Source organism: Mirounga angustirostris, unplaced genomic scaffold, assembly GCF_029215605.1.
Source record: "Mirounga angustirostris isolate CCGP_5_RB_7025 unplaced genomic scaffold, mMirAng1.0.hap1 SCAF_7, whole genome shotgun sequence".
NCBI classification, from domain to species: Eukaryota; Metazoa; Chordata; class Mammalia; order Carnivora; family Phocidae; genus Mirounga; species Mirounga angustirostris.
In genome coordinates, this window is record NW_026991715.1 from 140,858,419 (window position 1) to 140,875,738 (window position 17,320).

The following is a 17,320-nucleotide window of genomic DNA, read 5'->3' on the forward strand; positions in this document are numbered from 1 at the left end:
AAAAAAAAAAAAAAAAAAACAACTTTGGATGCAGTCATTTAACCATAACTTAACGGAGAAATGAGACTACTTTTATTTCCCAATTTCTTTTACATTCGTCCCTGAACTCCATACTGAGAAGTTACTTCATTGTGTTTTGCAGCTGAACTGTTTCCTATAGAAACACATTCTGGTTATGTCCTATAAGTAGTTAAGAAAAAGAATGGGATATTGAGCATGTTCTCTAGAAACACATTTTGAGGACCGCTTGGACCTCGTGGCTGGCATCCTTAAGAGTTCCAGTTACGCCAACTCCAGAACAGAGTTTTTCTGCTCCTGTTTTCGTAAAAGTAAATCAAATCTAGTTGGATAGAATTTGTTTTAAGGTTTTCTTGCAAAATTCGCCCTCCAACAGTGAGAAACCTGGCTCCCACCACCCGCCATCCGCCTATTTAATTGTACAGTGGTAGCGGAATTGTGAACCTGTCATTCCCAGGGGAGAGCTCTATCAGCTACGGGACAGTGTGTCTATGCAGCTCCCTTTGCCCTTAGTCTTGCATACAGACCCCATTTCCAAAGGTACTTAAGACGGCCCCGCCCCCAGTCCTTCAGTGAGGTGGTTTTCAGGCCTTTGTAATACATTGAGATTCTTTTGTGACAATATACATTACTTCCTGGGATCCTCCAGGGTTCACTCTTGTGCTTTAAAATTCTCCGGATCTGGGCAAGTGTATCATGTGGTATATCCACCATTACAGTATCATACAGAATAGCCCCACCAACCTAAAATGTCCCTGTGCTTTACCTATTCATCCTTCCCCGCTGAGTCCCTGGGGACCACTGCCGTGTATACTCTCCCTATGGCTTTGCCTTATTCAAATGCCATATAATTGGAACCAAGTAGTAGACACGTATGCTCATTTCAGGCTGTTTTCCTGTAGCGCTATGATTTAAGGTCCCTCCCTGTTTTGGGGAGCTTGATATCTCTTTTTTAAAAATCTCTGACTAATATTGCATTATATGGACATACCACAGTTTCTTCAGCCATTCACCTATTGGACGACATCTTGATTGCTTCTAGATTTTGACAGTTCTGACTGAAGCTGTTATGAACATTCATTCACCTGCAGGGTTTTGTGTGTTCGGTTCAGTTGGCTAAATCCTTAGGAGCATGCTTGCTGGATCATATAAAACTGTGTTTAGCTTTATGAGAAACTGTCTTCCAAATTGGCTGTATCGTTTTGCATCCAGCCACCTGTGAGTTAGCATTCCTGTTGCCCCACATCTTCGCCATCATTGGGTATTTTCAGTTTTTTCTGGATTTAATCATTCTAACAGGGGTGTGGAGGTATCATTGTTTTAATTAGCAATTTCCTAAAACAACTGCTGTTGAGTATCTTTCCATATGCTTAGTAGCCATCCCTAAATCTTCTTTGATGATGTGTCCAGATCTTTTCCCTACTTTTTACCTTGGGTGGTGGTTTTCATATTGCTGAGTAGAAAGTGTTCTTCTGTATGTTGGATACAGTATTTTTTCAGATAAATATTTTTTTAAATCTTTTCCCAGTGTATTGCTTGTCTTTTCATTGTCTTAACAGTATCTTACACAGAGAAGTTAATCAATTTTTCCTTTGATGAACTGTCTTTTGATATCGTTTCTAAGTCCTTGCCAAATAAGTACTCTGGAAAAGGCTGTAAACAGAACCACAGTTTTTTTTTATGTAACACCGTAGTATAAGAGTGTGTGTATATGGTGTGTTGGGACCAATGGTAGGCAATTTAGTGACAAATTCATAAAATTTAGACCCTCCCCTGAGAGAATGTATCATCTACTGGGGACTTCACATGAATATGTCTAATGGACATGCAAATATACGTGCCAGGAGAAAACGCATGGTCAAGGTCACATCCTAAGGCAAGTACACATGTGCTGCCAAGGGAAGGGGAGGTGACAGATGGCGCCGGTCAGATGCCTCAGGAACAGGTTTATGTATTGAGGAGGGGATGTTTGAGAGACCCCTAAAAGATCCATGAAACTCACCAGTTAGAGACAACGGGAGGAACGGGTGGTGAGGCTAGCCCCAGCTGAGGAAGGCAGGAAGTGACGGCTTTAGTCCAGAAACAGCTAGGGTTCTCTAGAACTTGAATAAAGTGTAGGGTTTGCCTAGCTGTGTGTTGACGGGAAGGCTGGCTGGAGCCATAGTGTGGGGCCTGGAATGTGAGATTGAAGCCTTTGTCTTGGCTTGGTGTGTGCTGGGAGTTGGTGGGCAGGGGCCCAGCATGGCTAAAGTGGCACCTCAGAAAGATTCTGCATGTGCGTGTGTGTGTGTGTGTGTGTGTGTGTGATCTGTTCCAACTTCTCCTTTCCTGTCGGGTGGCTGGGGTTTGCGTGGCTCTGAGGTGAACACAGCAGTTCCAGCTGTAATAGTTGAGCGTTTTCTCCTCAGGGTTGGTGGCCGCCCTTGGCCGGGAGGGGTGTCATGTGAAGGCTGTGCCTGGTGAGGGAGAAATTTCCAGCTCTGTAATCTGACCTCCAGGACTGATGACAGCTTTTGCCAGTCAGTGTCACCATGTTGCTTCCCGTTCCTCACCTGGGAGGGGGCAGGGGGTGGCCTCTTTTCTAGGGGAAATGAGTTTCTGCCTCTTTGCTCAAGATGCAAAGTGAGCAAGCAGCAACAACTGTGTAAAGTGTTTAACAACCCGGGAGTGAAATGACTGATGTAAGTACAAAGAACTTCTGTCACTAGTTTAATGGGCTTTTGTTTAGTGCCTGTTCAAGGTCAGGAAAATTATATTGCCGCTTTGGTAACCATGCTTTTGAAAACTCTTCAAAGCGCGATAAACCTCTGTTCAATATTTATTAACTGCTTTTGAGAGTTTGATGTAGCAAACACAGCAAATAAAGATTGAGAGGCCTTGCATCTTTTTTTTTTTAATTAATTTTTTTGGTTAATTAGTAAGGTGAGGATAGGCGTCCCATTGTAAGACTTTCTCAGTCATTACAGGGCTGGGAATGATGGTTTATTAGTGTAACATAATTGACTTTGGATAAGCCTTTCTGGAATCTTTGATTTTCTGCAGTTGAAGAAGGGTTATCAGAGGTGAGGTTTATGTTTAAAGGTGAATAGAGTAAAGGTATATCCGGTAATGGTAATGCAAATACAAATACACCTAAGATATTCAATCCTCTCTGTAAGGTTAGTTGCAGTGCTTCTCCCCGACTCCGGAATATTTGCTTACCAAAATAAAGAATCATGTAAGGGTTCTTTTTATTAAATAATTAGCTTGTTTTATATTTCTTAGGATGCCAGGGACTAATCCAACATAATATGGACTATGAAATAAGTCCCTCAGTTGCAGACCTAATATGTATGTAAATAAAGGTGAATGTACTTCACATGGAAAAGTAGGTCAGGATCCATTTAAAAATATGAGGAAGAAATAGGACCCTTTAATTTTAGAATGTTATACTACTCACTTTGAGAAACAGTCTACCAAAGAGGTGGGAGATTAAGTCTTGTGAGATAGAAAGTTAAAAAAAAATTTTTTTTTTTTTAAGATTTTATTTATTTATTTGACAGAGAGAGACACAGCGAGAGAGGGAACACAAGCAGGGGGAGTGGGAGAGGGAGAAGCAGGCTTCCCGCCGAGCAGGGAGCCCGACGTGGGGCTCGATCCCAGGACCCTGGGATCACGACCTGAGCCACAGGCAGACGCTCAACGACTGAGCCACACAGGCGCCCTAAAAATTTTTTTCTGTTAAGCTAAGGGCAGTAAGGAAGGCACTTGTCGGTAAAATATTCAGATCTCATGTTTGGTTTTTCTGTGCTCTGAGGACCTGGATTGTCAGGCCTACGGCTTGCTGCCATGTTGCATTCTAAGCAGATTGGAGCCAATCTCCAATTTGGACCCAGTTGTTTGTTGGGTCCAAACAGAAACGGGCATTTCATGCTGTAACCTGGAAGGTTGCTCTCAGTCTATGCAAGGAACTTCCAGTTTCCTCTTCTACAAGATGGAATCATCTGCCCTTCTCACCCACCCAGTCAGAGTAGAGAAGTACCTTCTCCCTGAAGTCGTGGCTAGCCCCGCACCAAACCCCGTGGACCTCTGCGTGGCAAGCCAGATTCCCACTCTTCCTGAGTTCCCAGGCCTCCTGGCCTGGTTTCTGAAATCTCTCTCAAATGCTGAGAAGCACGAGAACTTTGAGGGTCCATCGATAATGAACTCGCTCTGTTTTCTTAAGTAAGCACAGACTGAATGTCCTCGTACTGTAGACAGGTGGCTATTTCCAAATTCACTGACACCCTTCTTATTTTATGCAATATTTATGAAATTATGAAAGGCTAGGTAATGTTCGGGGTAATCAGATTCATTAATACATAAATGCATTTATTTCTGTCTCTGATTGTGAAGCGTCTCCCCTGTCCTGGGTCCCTGTTTATCAGCACCTCTCTTGCCCTTTATTTAGATTTGAAACTGCAGAAGGTAGGGCTTGCTCGTAACTGGATTTTGGGGGGAGGTCTTAGCATGTTCTCAGTCATCTGTTTTGTCTAGGCATTCCGAAATCTTTTTAAGATGGTGGGGGAAAATAGTTTTCCTCATTATTATTATTATTATTTTTAAAGATTTTATTTATTTATTTGAGAGAGAGAATGAGATAGAGAGAGAGAGCACATGAGAGGGGGGAGGGTTAGAGGGAGAAGCAGGCTCCTCACCGAGCAGGGAGCCCGATGCGGGACTCGATCCCGGGACTCCAGGATCATGACCTGAGCCGAAGGCAGTCGCTTAACCAACTGAGCCACCCAGGCGCCCCCTTTCCTCATTATTATTATTATTATTATTATTATTATTATTATTATTATTATTATTATTATTATTATTTTAGAATTGAATTACCTGAAGCAAATACATTCAATCCTGTCTCCAGGATGAAGACTTTCCCTCACATCCATTGCTGCTTGTCCATTTTATTTTTTAATTTTTTATTTATTTTTTAAGATGTACATATTTATTTTAGAGCGAGCACGTGCAGGAGGGGCAAGAGGGAGAGAGAATCTCAAGCAGACGCGGCGCTGAGTGCGGAGCCTGACCCAGGTCTGGATCCCACGACCCTGAGATCAGACCTGACCCGAAACCAAGAGTGGGACGCTTAACTGACTGCGCCAACCAGGAGCCCCACTGCTTGTCCATTTTAAATGCCTCCATGTCTTGTGTGGCATTTAAAATACTTTAAAAAACTGGCTTTATTTAGATAGAATTCACATACCATACAATTGACCCATTTGAACTGTACAATTTGGCGGGTTTTTGTATGTTCACAGATAAAGTGCACCCATCACCCCTGTCAGTTTTAGAACTTTTTCATCAGCTCACCAAGAAACCCCCTACCGTCGGCCTGCCCCCTCCTGCCCCCCCCCCCCCCCCACACACATACCTACCCCCACTGCTTCCACCAACCCTAGGCGGCCACGACTCTGTGTCTGCAGAGTTCCCTTTCTGGACATTTCATATGGATGGAATCCTATAATATGCACGTGATTTTTTGTGACGGGCTTCTTTCACTTAGTAAAATGTTCTAAGGGTTCATATAGTGTGTATTAGTGCTTCATTCCTTTTTAGGACCAAATAATACTCCATTGTGTGAATAGATAAACTATATTTTGTTTATACATTCATTTGGGGTTTTTGTTTTGTTTTCATTTTTTTTAAAGCAGTCTGCACCCAATGTGGGGCTCAAATTCATGACCCCGAGATCAAGAGTCACATGCTCTACCAACTGAGCCATCCGGGCACCCCCATGCATTCATCTGTTGGTGGACATTTAGGTTGTTTCTACTTTAAAGTATTCTTCCAGTAGCTTCACACTTGGTCTCCTTGCTTCTCTTTCCCTTTTTCACTCTATTCCATGCAGGACCTCTAGAATCCACTCGATATCTGGGTTTTTTTACCTTGTAAAAAAATGTTATTTATTAAACATCTTCAAAGACATATAGCCATGTAGAAAAATAGTCATATTGTATATACGTGATTATCTCCTTCGTTCAGTGCAGCCTAATTTTTTCATTCCCTTTTTTCCCAGCAACTTTTCTTCCCAGCGTCCATAACAGCGCCTCCAATCCCAATAAGGACTAAACCTGAGTCTTCCTGTGCTTTTCTGCACATACGTACCTAGATTTAGACAGAAATACCTCAGAGATACTGTGGGTTTGTTTGCAGACCACTGCGATAAAGTGAGTATCACAAAAAGCAAGCCAGATGAATGTTTTGGTTTCCCAGCGCATATAACATTATATTATTCTGGAGTCTATTAAGTGTGCAGTAGCATTATGTCTTTAAAAAGGTGTGCATTTCTTAATTTAAAGATGCTCGGCACCATCTGAGCTTACAGCAGGTCATAATCACTGATGACAATGAAAAAGTTTGAAGTTTTGCAAGAATTACCAAAACGTGACACAGAGACAAAAGGGAGCAAATGCTGTTGGGAAAATGGTGCCAACAGACTAGACACAGCTTTGCCACAGACCTTCAATTTGTGAAAAACACAGCATCTTGGAAGCGTGATAAGACGAGGTGTGCCTGCATATTCATGCACATACAGTAAATAGGGCAGGGTCGATTTTTTGTTGTTGTTCTTTTGGGGGGTATTTTTGTTCCTTTGGGGTTTTTTGGTGAGGTCATTGTTTTACAAAAATGAGGTTGTTTTACATACTTTCCTGCATCTTTTCTCAGCTTGCCAAAGGCCTGAGAGTCTACTGGTACATCTTTCACTTGGTCCCGTTTTTAATGGCTGCCTAATATTTCGTGATGTGCCTGATATCAAACTATCCCTGGCCGTTCTTCTGGTCTTGTTTCCAGTTTTAACGCTGCCGAAAAAGGGATCCTTGTACACTTCAGGTCTGACCGCATTCATCTCTTACTCTAAGCCTCCGTTGGTCCTTATCTTGAAGACAATTGCCATCAAAGTTGGGATGCAGGAAGCACAGCCGCCCGGGTCCACTGCACCCCACTTTCTGCCCCAGACTAACAGCTGGACACCCAGGTTCTTGTTCTGCCTCTTCGCTATTGTTTGTGCTGCATTCTCTGTGATTCGCCCCTTCCCCTGCAGCAATGAATAGAAGTTGTTAGAGCCCAGACTCTGGGTCAGACCTGGGTTCAAATTATGTGTCCCCCGTACCTCCTCATACTTTGCTTTCTTCCGCATTCCTAAGGAGCTTAATTTTAATGTTTGATATGGTTTTATATTCGGCTTTCTGCTACGTAAGGAATGAGGATTGGTTGGTATACCTGGCACACTTCTAAGTTGAAGGGTCCTGGGAGACGGAATGCAGCCCCTGTGAGCCTACGCATGGGGGCAGCAAGGGCCTAAGGGAAATGTCTGGACCTTCCTCTTAGTGTTGCTGTGAACCTTAAACTGCTTTTCAAAAAATTAAATGTCTCAGTGGGGAGTCTGCTTCTCTCTCTACCCTTCCCCCTGCTCATGCTCGCTCGCTCTCTCAAATAAATAAATTAAAAAGTCTTTAAAAAAATAAATAAAAAATTAAATGTTAAAAAAACAAGGAAACCATGAAAAGATTAGTGCTTGCCAGGGGTTGGGGGAGGTAGAAATGAGTAGGCGGAGCCCAGAGGAATTTTAGGGCAGCGAAACTACTCTCTCTGATCCTCTAATGGTCGATGTATGTCATTATCCATCAAAACCCTTCGAATGCGCAAGACCTCGGAGCCCTGTAAACTATGGACTCTAGGCTGTGATGATTCATGAGTTGTAACAAATGCAGCGCCCTGGTGGGGGTTGTTGATTAAAGGAAGAAAAAAAAAATCTAGCCCCACTTTTTTTTTTTTTTTTTTTTAGTCTTCCTTGGGCACGAACCATGAACCCTTGCATATAGTAGGTGTTTAAAGCCCTGGTTTATAGCCATTACTTCCAAAGTCCATGTTATTTGTTGCCATCAAAACGTTAGGCGGTCTCTGTCAGAGCAAACTCCAGCTCTGGAAAACTAGTTCCCAGTGAAGACCAGTGTGCGCTGGTGAAGTTTGGGAAGGAAAATGCCTCTAAGTTGTGACGTGTCCCGCCCCCAGCTGGGTCATCGTTGAACATTAAATTCGCCAGAGAAGGAAGTTGAAACTAAAAAGAGAAGCACGGATGGAAATACAGGCTTACCGTGCCCGCCCCCCCAATCTCCTGATTGCTGTGTGGGTTGCCCATGGCAACAATCCGCCTAGAGATCCCCCTTCCTGGTTAAATTACTACACAATTGCACCGCGAGCCTGGAAAGAGCGGCCGCTCCTGGTGGCCCCCTGCCTCCCTGCCTCCCTCCCTGGGCTGTATGAAATCCTACGGCCACACCACACTAATTAGCCCGAGAGTGGAAGGGGTTGTCATGGCGACCGCGCACTTTTTAAAGCACAGGAATGGTGTTCATTATTGTTCAGTGTCTTTAGCTGTGCCCGAAAGGTCAGTGAGGCAGGCATTTTCCATATGAATTTTGGCCTGAGCACCAAGCTGGAGGTGGAATGTTCCTCGGAGAGGCTGAAGATGGTGAGTGTGGCTGAACTTTTTTGGATAGGGGTGTCCCTTTCGTAATATTTTTTTAGGACGTTCTAGGAACTGGTGCCAAATGAAGGAATCGTGGGGACATTGTTAAATAAGGGATTGGAAGAAAAGACGCACGGAAAAACAGTGTGGGTCCGGGAAGGGGAGAGATTGAGAGAGGTCCTTGAGCATCCAGTGATTGAGTACTAAATTAGTAGGTGTCTGATTACGAATTTAACAAAGTTGAGTAAGCCTGATGCTTTATGCTGTGTTTGTTTTACGTTAGCTCTGTGCTAGTCTTTGTGGATGGCTACTGCTCAGATTATATTCCCAGATAATATAACGGAAGCATGTTAACCAAATACCTCTAGAACTGTTGCCTCTCTCCATGTTTTTAGAACACAAAGATAAGGCATAAGAGTAACTGGGGGTGACTTTTCATATTTTTATGTTTTTCTTCCTTTTCCAGGGATAAATAATCAAGACTAAAAACCAGGGAGCCACAATTTTTTGGAAGTTTGCCCTAATTTTTTGGCTGTACTCGGGTAGAATACTGCTGAGTAAAGACAAGTTGACCACATTGTTTGTAGAAGGAATGAAATAAATTAAATGTAAGAGAAGTCAGCCTGCTGTAGATGATAGCAGGCTATTCCATTAAAAGCTGTAGGGGAGATTTACAGAGCATTCTTCAAATTTATTCTTCGCTAGTTTGAGGAGCCTGTGGGACAACGTGGCTTTAAGTCTAAATTTGTGTTAATGACCACGTTTATAAGGACTGCAAATTTAAGCCACTTTTTTTTTTTTGCACTTTTTAACAGTGTACTTCCGTCCTCTCACAGTCTTTTTCAGTCATTTTATTTACAGTTGTGTAGGATAAAATACAAATTAGTTCAAGGGACTGGCTGTTTGGATTGAAAAACAAATCATTGCCCAAAAAGCTGAGAGTGGGAAATGGCCTACTTTTGGGCTTTCCCCTGAAAGACCATTGTCCTGTCAGCAATGCTAGTTTGTTTGGTAATGGAGTGGATAAGAGAATACATTTCAGGACATGAAGTTTTGGGTTGATTTTTTTTTTTTTGTCTGTCTTTGGTTTGGATTTTCTGGGATTCATTTACTTAGGGATCATCTTGTAGAGCTCTCGATACATGGAGGATTTGACTAGATATTGAGAAAACTAAAATTCTGTATTTTTTCCACTGGTACGCTTTCTGTCTCCCCAGTCCCCACCCCAGCTGCACCCACCCCTCCCTCCATCCCTCACTGGGTCACTCTATTCTTTAGCTAGAAGAAACATGCCTTTCAGTTCCTTGAAATGGAAGTTCAAAAAGTTTATTGACATCCAGATGACACTTCCTAGGTTCTTTGAAAAATAGTATTTAAAATGGTAGTTATGTTTATGATCATTAAAACAGAAATTTGAACATGGAGATTAATACCAGCGAATTATTGGTATCTTTTAAGACATGATAATGGTGGTGTGGTTATATTGAGAAATGGTATTGATTGTATTTACGAATGAGATGATGTGAAGTCTGGGACTTCGGAAAAATTTAAGGGCAGGGAGTAAGGGCTCCTGGATGGTGCTGGATTCACAGGGTGATGGTTGTTGAAGCCAAGTGATGGGTCCCTGGGGATGGGGTTTGCTTCTGTATTTTTGTCTGGGTTACGTGTGTGCGCGTGCGTGCACGTGTGTGTGTGAGACAGAGAGAGAGAATGGGGGGATTGCCTCGTTCACTTTATCCTCTCACCGTTTCACATGTTCTAGATGCCAGACCAGTTTGACCAGGCGGTTGTGCTAAACCAGCTGCGATACTCGGGGATGCTGGAGACGGTGAGGATCCGGAAGGCGGGGTATGCAGTCCGGAGACCCTTTCAGGATTTCTACAAAAGGCAAGTCCAGGCTGAATAGATCCTCTTTCTTTTCGGAGGCACTGGGAAAAAGAGGGTCGTAGCAAAAGGTGACGCGGGTGACGTGTCTATGCGGCAGGTATAAAGTGCTGATGCGGAACGCGGCTGTGCCCGAGGACATCCGGGGGAAGTGCACGGCCCTGCTGCAGCTCTACGACTCCTCCAACAGTCAGTGGCAGCTGGGCAAGACCAAGGTAAAGATACGGAGAAAGAACCTTCATCCCGTGGGGCGCCTGGGTGGCTCAGCCGGTGAAGCGTCTCCCTTCGGCTCAGGTCATGATCCCAGCGTCCTGGGATCGAGCCCCGCATCGGGCTCCCCACTTCTCCCTCTCCCTCTGCCCCTCCTCACCCGCTCGTTCTCTCTCTCTCTCAAATCAATAAATAAAATCTTTAAAAGAAAAAAAAAAAGAAGAAAGAACATTCATCCCATCGAACTCCTGGGAGATGTTAGGGCAGGTATCCTGTGCAATTGCTAACGAATTATTTTTGAACTTGGGGGACAATATGGTGCCATCCCCACCGTTGTCTTTTGTCCTCCAGACAAAAGTTAATATTTTATCTGAAGTACTTGACTTGTCAGGAGCTCTGTTTTCTGAAACCTCAGACCAGAGTGTGCGTGTGCGTTCCTGCAGGCAGTCAGCACATTTGGGCAGATGAGCAGTTCAGTGCCACGAAGTGCTGGGCAGCCTCTGGCTTCAGAGAAGTGAGAGCCCAGACCCTTCTACTGTTCATGATCCGGACACTGAATGCTATCCCTGCCCCACAGGACCTGTTGTGCCAGAGACCGGCCAATAGTCCGAGATCTTGTAGGTTGACCAAAATCCAGTCTAGAAAAGCAAGTGAAGGTCATTTTTGGAACATGCTGGTGTGGCTGAGATGAGGTCTGTATCTGTTTTATTCCAGACAGGAGCTGAGGGGCAGACAGTTTAGCCTCAACAGCAAAAATTAGCCATAAAATTGGTGGTGTGACCTCTTCTGCTTGTAGCAGGGAGCTGCCGAAATACTCACTTGCTGTTCACTCTTGTTTTTTCCCTCCGCTCCTGGGCCTCATCACCCGAGAAAGACAGAAATGTGACTTGGCACAGAAATGCAGGCAGCTGGGGGGGCTTGACCATTGAGTGTTTGGATGTACTCGAACATAAGAGGTGGTCCTCATGCCTCATCCTCCTGGCCCTCTGAGTAGCAATGCAGCATCCAAAAAATATTTTAAAGCTTCCACTCATATTACATTGTTTTTAACCAAAGAATTTATTTCTTTAAAAAAAGGGAAAAGGGGGCGCCTGGGTGGCCCAGTCAGTTGAGCGTCCAACTCTGGATTTCGGCTCTGGTCATGATCTCAGGGTCATGATCGAGCCCCGTGTTGGGCCCAGCTCTGACTGTGGAGTCTGCTTAAGACTCCCTCTCACTGTCTTAGTCCATTTGGGCTACTATAACAAAATACCACCGACTGGGTGCCTTGAAGAACAGACATTTATTTCTCACAGTCCTGGAGGCTGGAAGTCTGAGAGCAGGGTCCTCACGCGGAGGAGAGCAAGCTCGGGCTTCTCTCCCTCTTCTTAGAGGGCACTAATCCCATCATGCCCTCCCCCCCGCCCCGCCCTCCTGACATCATCCAAACCGAATTACGTCCTAGAGGTCCCGCGTCCAAATCCCATCACACTGGGAAATGGAGAGGACACAAACATTCTGTCCATTTTCACATCAGTGACAAGTATGGACGTATCATGTGGGGACATTCAGCAAGGGAGAGTGTATAATGGACGTACTCTTCACTCTTAAGTTTTTTTTTAAGATTGATTTATTTATTTTAGAGAGTAAGAAAGAGAGTTGGAGGGAGGGGCAGAAAGAGAGAGGGAGAGAGCATCTCAAGCAGATTCCGCACTGAGCTTGGGGCTCGATCTTGATCGCATGACCCTGAGATCACAACCTGAGCTGAAATCAAGAGTCAGATGTTCAACCGACTGAACCATCCAGGCGGCCCATGCTCGTCTACTCTTGAGCACTTTCACCCTGGCAGGGATTTAAGATACAAACATCCAACAGGGTAGTGATGGCATGCAGAGGTATTGATTAGTTATCTGTTGCTGTGTAACAAGCTACCACTAACGTAGTTGCTTTAACAGCACATGTTTTAATTCCCTCACGGTATTATAGGTCAGGGCTCCAGGCATGGCTTACCTAGGACCTCTGCCGGGGTCGCCCGAATTGCATTCAGAATGTAGCTGGGGCTGCATTCCCTTCTGGAGCTCGGGGTCCTCTTCCAAGCTTATGTGGTGCCAGCATCTGGTTCTTCGCAGTTGTAGGACTGAGGTCCCTGTTTTCTTACTGGCTGCCACCCAGGACCGCTCTGAGCTCCTGGAGGCCCCAGCAGTTTCTTACCATGTGATCCGTCCCACAACATGGCAGCTCACTTCTTCAAGGCCGGCAGGAGCGCTCAGCCGGAGTCCTTATAATTCATGTATTCGCAGAAGTGACATCCCATCACTTGTCCATATTCCGTTTGCTAGAAGGAAGTCCGTTTCCACCCACACTTGCAGGATTAAACCAGGGTGTAACTCACTGGGGGGTCATCTCAGGATGTGTCCTCACAGGTTTATAGGTCTTCCTGCCTGGAATTCTCCTCCCTCTGGCCCCCACCTCCATCCCCTATTTATCTAACCCATCCTTCCAGTCTTAGCTTAGACATGGACTTGGACAGGAATCCTTTTTGACATTCTCCATTGCACCCCGCACGAAAAATACACCCCCAAACTGAGTCAAGCCCCCTCCTCTGCCATCTACATCAGTCCCGTTGTGACACTCAACTGGTCTCGTGCCGTCTTGGTGTTACCTGGTGACTTCTCTACAATCACCCAGGAGAGAACATAGAGTTGATTGTTCATTCTTCTACATAGTGCACAGAGTAGGAGCTCAGTCAATGTCTGGTAAGTGCTAGAAAACTATAAGGGATGGAACGAGGGTATCACTCATGTAGTCCCCCCGGGGAAACTTTCTAAAGATGGCTCAAATGGAGCTCTTGACAATACAATATCAGCCTGCTCTGACTTTTTAATCAAAAAGGTACTGCATTCTCTATCAACGGCTACCCTCCTCCTATCCCGCTGCCTTATACAGTGGAATGACAGCAAAGATCATGATGTCTCAGACAATACAGGTCTCTTCTCTGAGCTCTCAAGAACCAATCCAACTTCACGTACAGTTACAGTTACATTATGGAAATGAGGCCCAAGCAAGGCTTGGAACCAGGCATAGCACAGGACACAGAGATATAATGACGTGGCCCTTCAGGTTACTATGTTCCCGGGAGAGAAGACATCCACGTGCCACCAATCAATCACACAGCATCATCTCCTCTAGGAATAAGGACACCGCTTCTCCAGGAGAGACCTCACTGTGGATTGAAATGCTCAGGAAAGCATTCAGGATGAGGACATCTTTAGAGAGGAGTTAAACTTTAATTGGTGACCAGTTGGAGGTAGAAGTAGGATGGAAACTTGACGGTTCACAGAAACACTGGGAAGAAAATGTAAACATCAGAGCGTTTGAATTGTGTCCACTAAATAGCTTTGACCTTGACCACTGTTTGACTTAATTATACATTAGTGTGTGTTTTGGTCAGTGTTGCTACCAGAAGGTCTTTGTATTTAAAGCCTTGAAATCTAATGAACATCTGGATCTTCTAGTAAAGAAATTCCCATCACACGTGACGGAGGGAAACGTGGACAGTGTTGTAGTCGGCAAATTAAACACGGTACCAGGTCTAAATTAGTTGGCTCACATAAAAACACATTTAGTACTTGGAAGGCAAGAATTCATATCTGCTGGGGACTCAGGTAGGAGTCCTGCCTGAACCTCCGGTGAACAGCCCGTCCAGAACATTCCCCTGTGTGTCCCCGCTGTGAGGTTGAGTTGAGGGTGACCTCGTTTTGACTCTTCCTGCTGCCTTGTGACTCTGACACATTTCATTTTTCTGACCACCTGGACTCTGTTGCCAGACCTTTTCCCCTCTGTTCTATGGCAATAAAGTCTGCAAGAGGTATTTCTTTTATAAAGACATTTTACTAGAATAATCCTTGGGCTCTTGAACTATTAGGATAAGGATGAAAAAAGCCAGATGAAATTGTTCATCTTGTATGTTGAGTCGAGTTCAGCAGGGCAGTCCCTTAAGTGGGCACTGCCCTTTCCTGAGCCACTTGGTGGCACCTGCTGAGGGCAGCGCTTCCATCCACAGAAGCTGGGTCATGCTGGCTCCATCTTGGCCGCGTCCCAGGAGGACGGGGATATGGCCGCTGCTGGGCTGGGAGAACGGACGTGGCTTTCTGTGTGTCCTTGCATAAATTCAGGGTGGATGTTCTTAAGCTGAGTCGGGCCTCTAAAAGTGTTCAGCTCTATTTGTTTGCCCTTCGGGTTAGTGGAAGAACATCTAGAGAAAGATGGGGAAGTAAATGTACTAGGTGGAGCAGAGAGCTCTTTGGGATGGGCATGAAATCTAACACTAAAGCAGGTATTTCTCTGATTCTGATTCAAACCAAGACATTCTGTAGACTTCCAGGAAGGTGAAAGACACTCTTCCCTTCATAAAGCTATTTGATCATGGAATAAATATGTTGCTCATTAGAACTGGCATTTTGTTTCATTATAGCCCCGCCACCATCGTGCTTCCCCAAGATTTGACTTTCATACTTTTAAATACTCCCCAGAGCAACAGCATTAGAATAAGATCTTTAATGCTGGAAAAAAGTCTCAAAGAGGTTTAAATACTTCTTGAAAGTCTAGTCTTGATGAAAACTGCTTCAGAGATTCGTATTTCTGAAAACTTTTTATTATCAAATAAAGAAGCTTTATACTTGCAGCTTCTGTCCTTTACTTTTTTTTTTTTTTTTTTGGCCAAAGATGCAGTCTCTTCATGCATCAGTAGAGCATATAATTGCAATTATAGGAAGAGAGGTGTATGAAAAACTTTTCTAGGAGAATTATTTGTGGTAGAGTTTTGCAAGTGCTCGGGAACCCAGAGCAGGAGTAGGTAAAGCTTCTGTGAGTCACATGGTGGTAGGATTCTTTATTCGCTTTTTTTTTGCCCAAATGTCTTGGAAGAAGCAGAGCAGAGTGTCTGGGAAAATGTGCTATTAAGAAAACATAATGCATCATTATAGGCCAGAATGACTCACAGGAGCATAAATCAAAACATCATGAGTGAGAGAGAGTGTCATTTAGTCTCCCGCCCACCACCACCAAAATGCTTCCAGGCTGACCGTTAACAGAAAAGCATAAAAATATTTGGCACTAATTCTTCTAGGAAATAGTTCAGAATTTCTTATGCAGACAGTAAATCTGAAATTATAAAATTTAAAGCTACCTTGATTAAGGGAGGGTCTTAATGTTTTCACATCTTTTTAAATACTGGGAATTCTGATAGAGTGCCAATTAGCAGATATACTTCCCTTATTTAATAAGCATAGGGTTGAGGTGCCTGTTCCCAGAAATAGGCCAGCAAATAGCTATGATCTGTTTTGTCCCAATTCTGGTATTCTTGTGAGGGTCAAACGGAGATGGAGCGGAAATGGTTCAATTCTAATTTCAAACTCCGTTTTCAGAATTACATTCTTTTTTTTTTTTTTTAAGATTTTATTTATTAGAGCATGAGCGGGGGGGCAGGGGAGAGAGGGAGAAGCAGACTCTATGCTGAGCAGGGAGACCACTATGGAACTCGATCCTAGGACCCTGGGATCATGACCTGAGCCAAAAGCAGACGCTTAACCAACTGAGCCACCCAGGCGCCCTCAGAATTACAGTCTTAATGTCAACTTTTAAATGTGCATTAAAAGTTTTTGAGGCCAAGATACCGTGATCGTAATCACTTAACAGTCATGCAGAGAGAGTTTCCATGTGCTAGTAAAGTAACATTTTGCAAAGTTCCTGGGTTTTTTTTCCCCTCTCTCCCTTTCCTTCTTTCCTTTTGTAACACAGAGTGTCTCTCTGTGTTTCTTGTGACTTACACTTCATGTGGGACTGGTGCTGGTCCATGAACTATTTGTCCCACTTAAGTGAGTGTAAACTTTGATGGCAACTTCATAGTCCTCTTTGCCTGTTGGATCTAATAACCAAGAAAAGGGGGGGACTTTTTTTATTTTCTGTATCTTTGCTTTTTCTTCCTAGTAATATATTTTTGCTCTATTTTTCGAATGTCTTAGTACATGACAGATGGAAAGTTAAAAAAACAAAGCAACCCTTCGCCACAGGGAGTTGGAGAAGCACTGTTCTAGAACACATGGCTGTGTGTTTGGAGCAAATTTACGGAGAGAGAGGAAAGCCTGACTTCCAAAAGATATCTCTGACTTGGAGAGAACCTCCTTTTACCAGCCATGTTCTTTGCTTCTGATGCGTCCCTTTCCCTCGGCCAGGTCTTCCTTCGAGAATCCCTGGAGCAGAAACTGGAGAAGCAACGGGAGGAGGAAGTTACGAGGGCGGCCATGGTGATCCGGGCCCACGTCTTGGGCTACTTGGCACGGTAAGAAGCACACAGAGGGGAGAAGCTGTAAAGTATAAGTGGCAAGAGGAGGCCTCCCCCTGTATGTGTCACCAGGCGGGGTAGCCCTTGTTTGCTTTTACTTACAACAGACCTGGATGGAGGTCAGGACCAGGCTATGGGGAGTCTCAGCGTAGCGCTCCTAACTAGTGATGCCAGATGCCCAGTTGGCTTGACTTGGGTGAACATAGGCAAGGGGCCTCCTGCTGTCTCCATTAGAGCGATGACAGGAGGGGACAGTGCCGAGATATTTAAGTTGTTTACCCAGTTCCTCTGTGTCGTGTATTGAAGCCAGGCAGCCTGGCTGTTGACTTGGCTGTTGGCCCATCGGGTCCACAGAGAACCCCCCACCCCCACCCCCGTGTTTGCCCAGTGAG

General features: G+C 44.5%; 1 protein-coding gene across 2 annotated transcripts in view; it reads left to right on the plus strand.

The window, feature by feature from the left end:
- MYO10 (myosin X) overlaps nt 1-17,320 on the plus strand; it is a 213,118-nt gene that overhangs the window by 163,241 nt on the left and 32,557 nt on the right. For both annotated transcript variants that reach the window (XM_064596834.1, XM_045863206.3), the window contains exons 20-22: nt 10,275-10,399; nt 10,497-10,611; nt 16,819-16,925. In XM_064596834.1, coding sequence (XP_064452904.1) covers nt 10,275-10,399; nt 10,497-10,611; nt 16,819-16,925 — 347 coding nt within the window. The remainder of the gene's footprint in view (nt 1-10,274; nt 10,400-10,496; nt 10,612-16,818; nt 16,926-17,320) is intronic.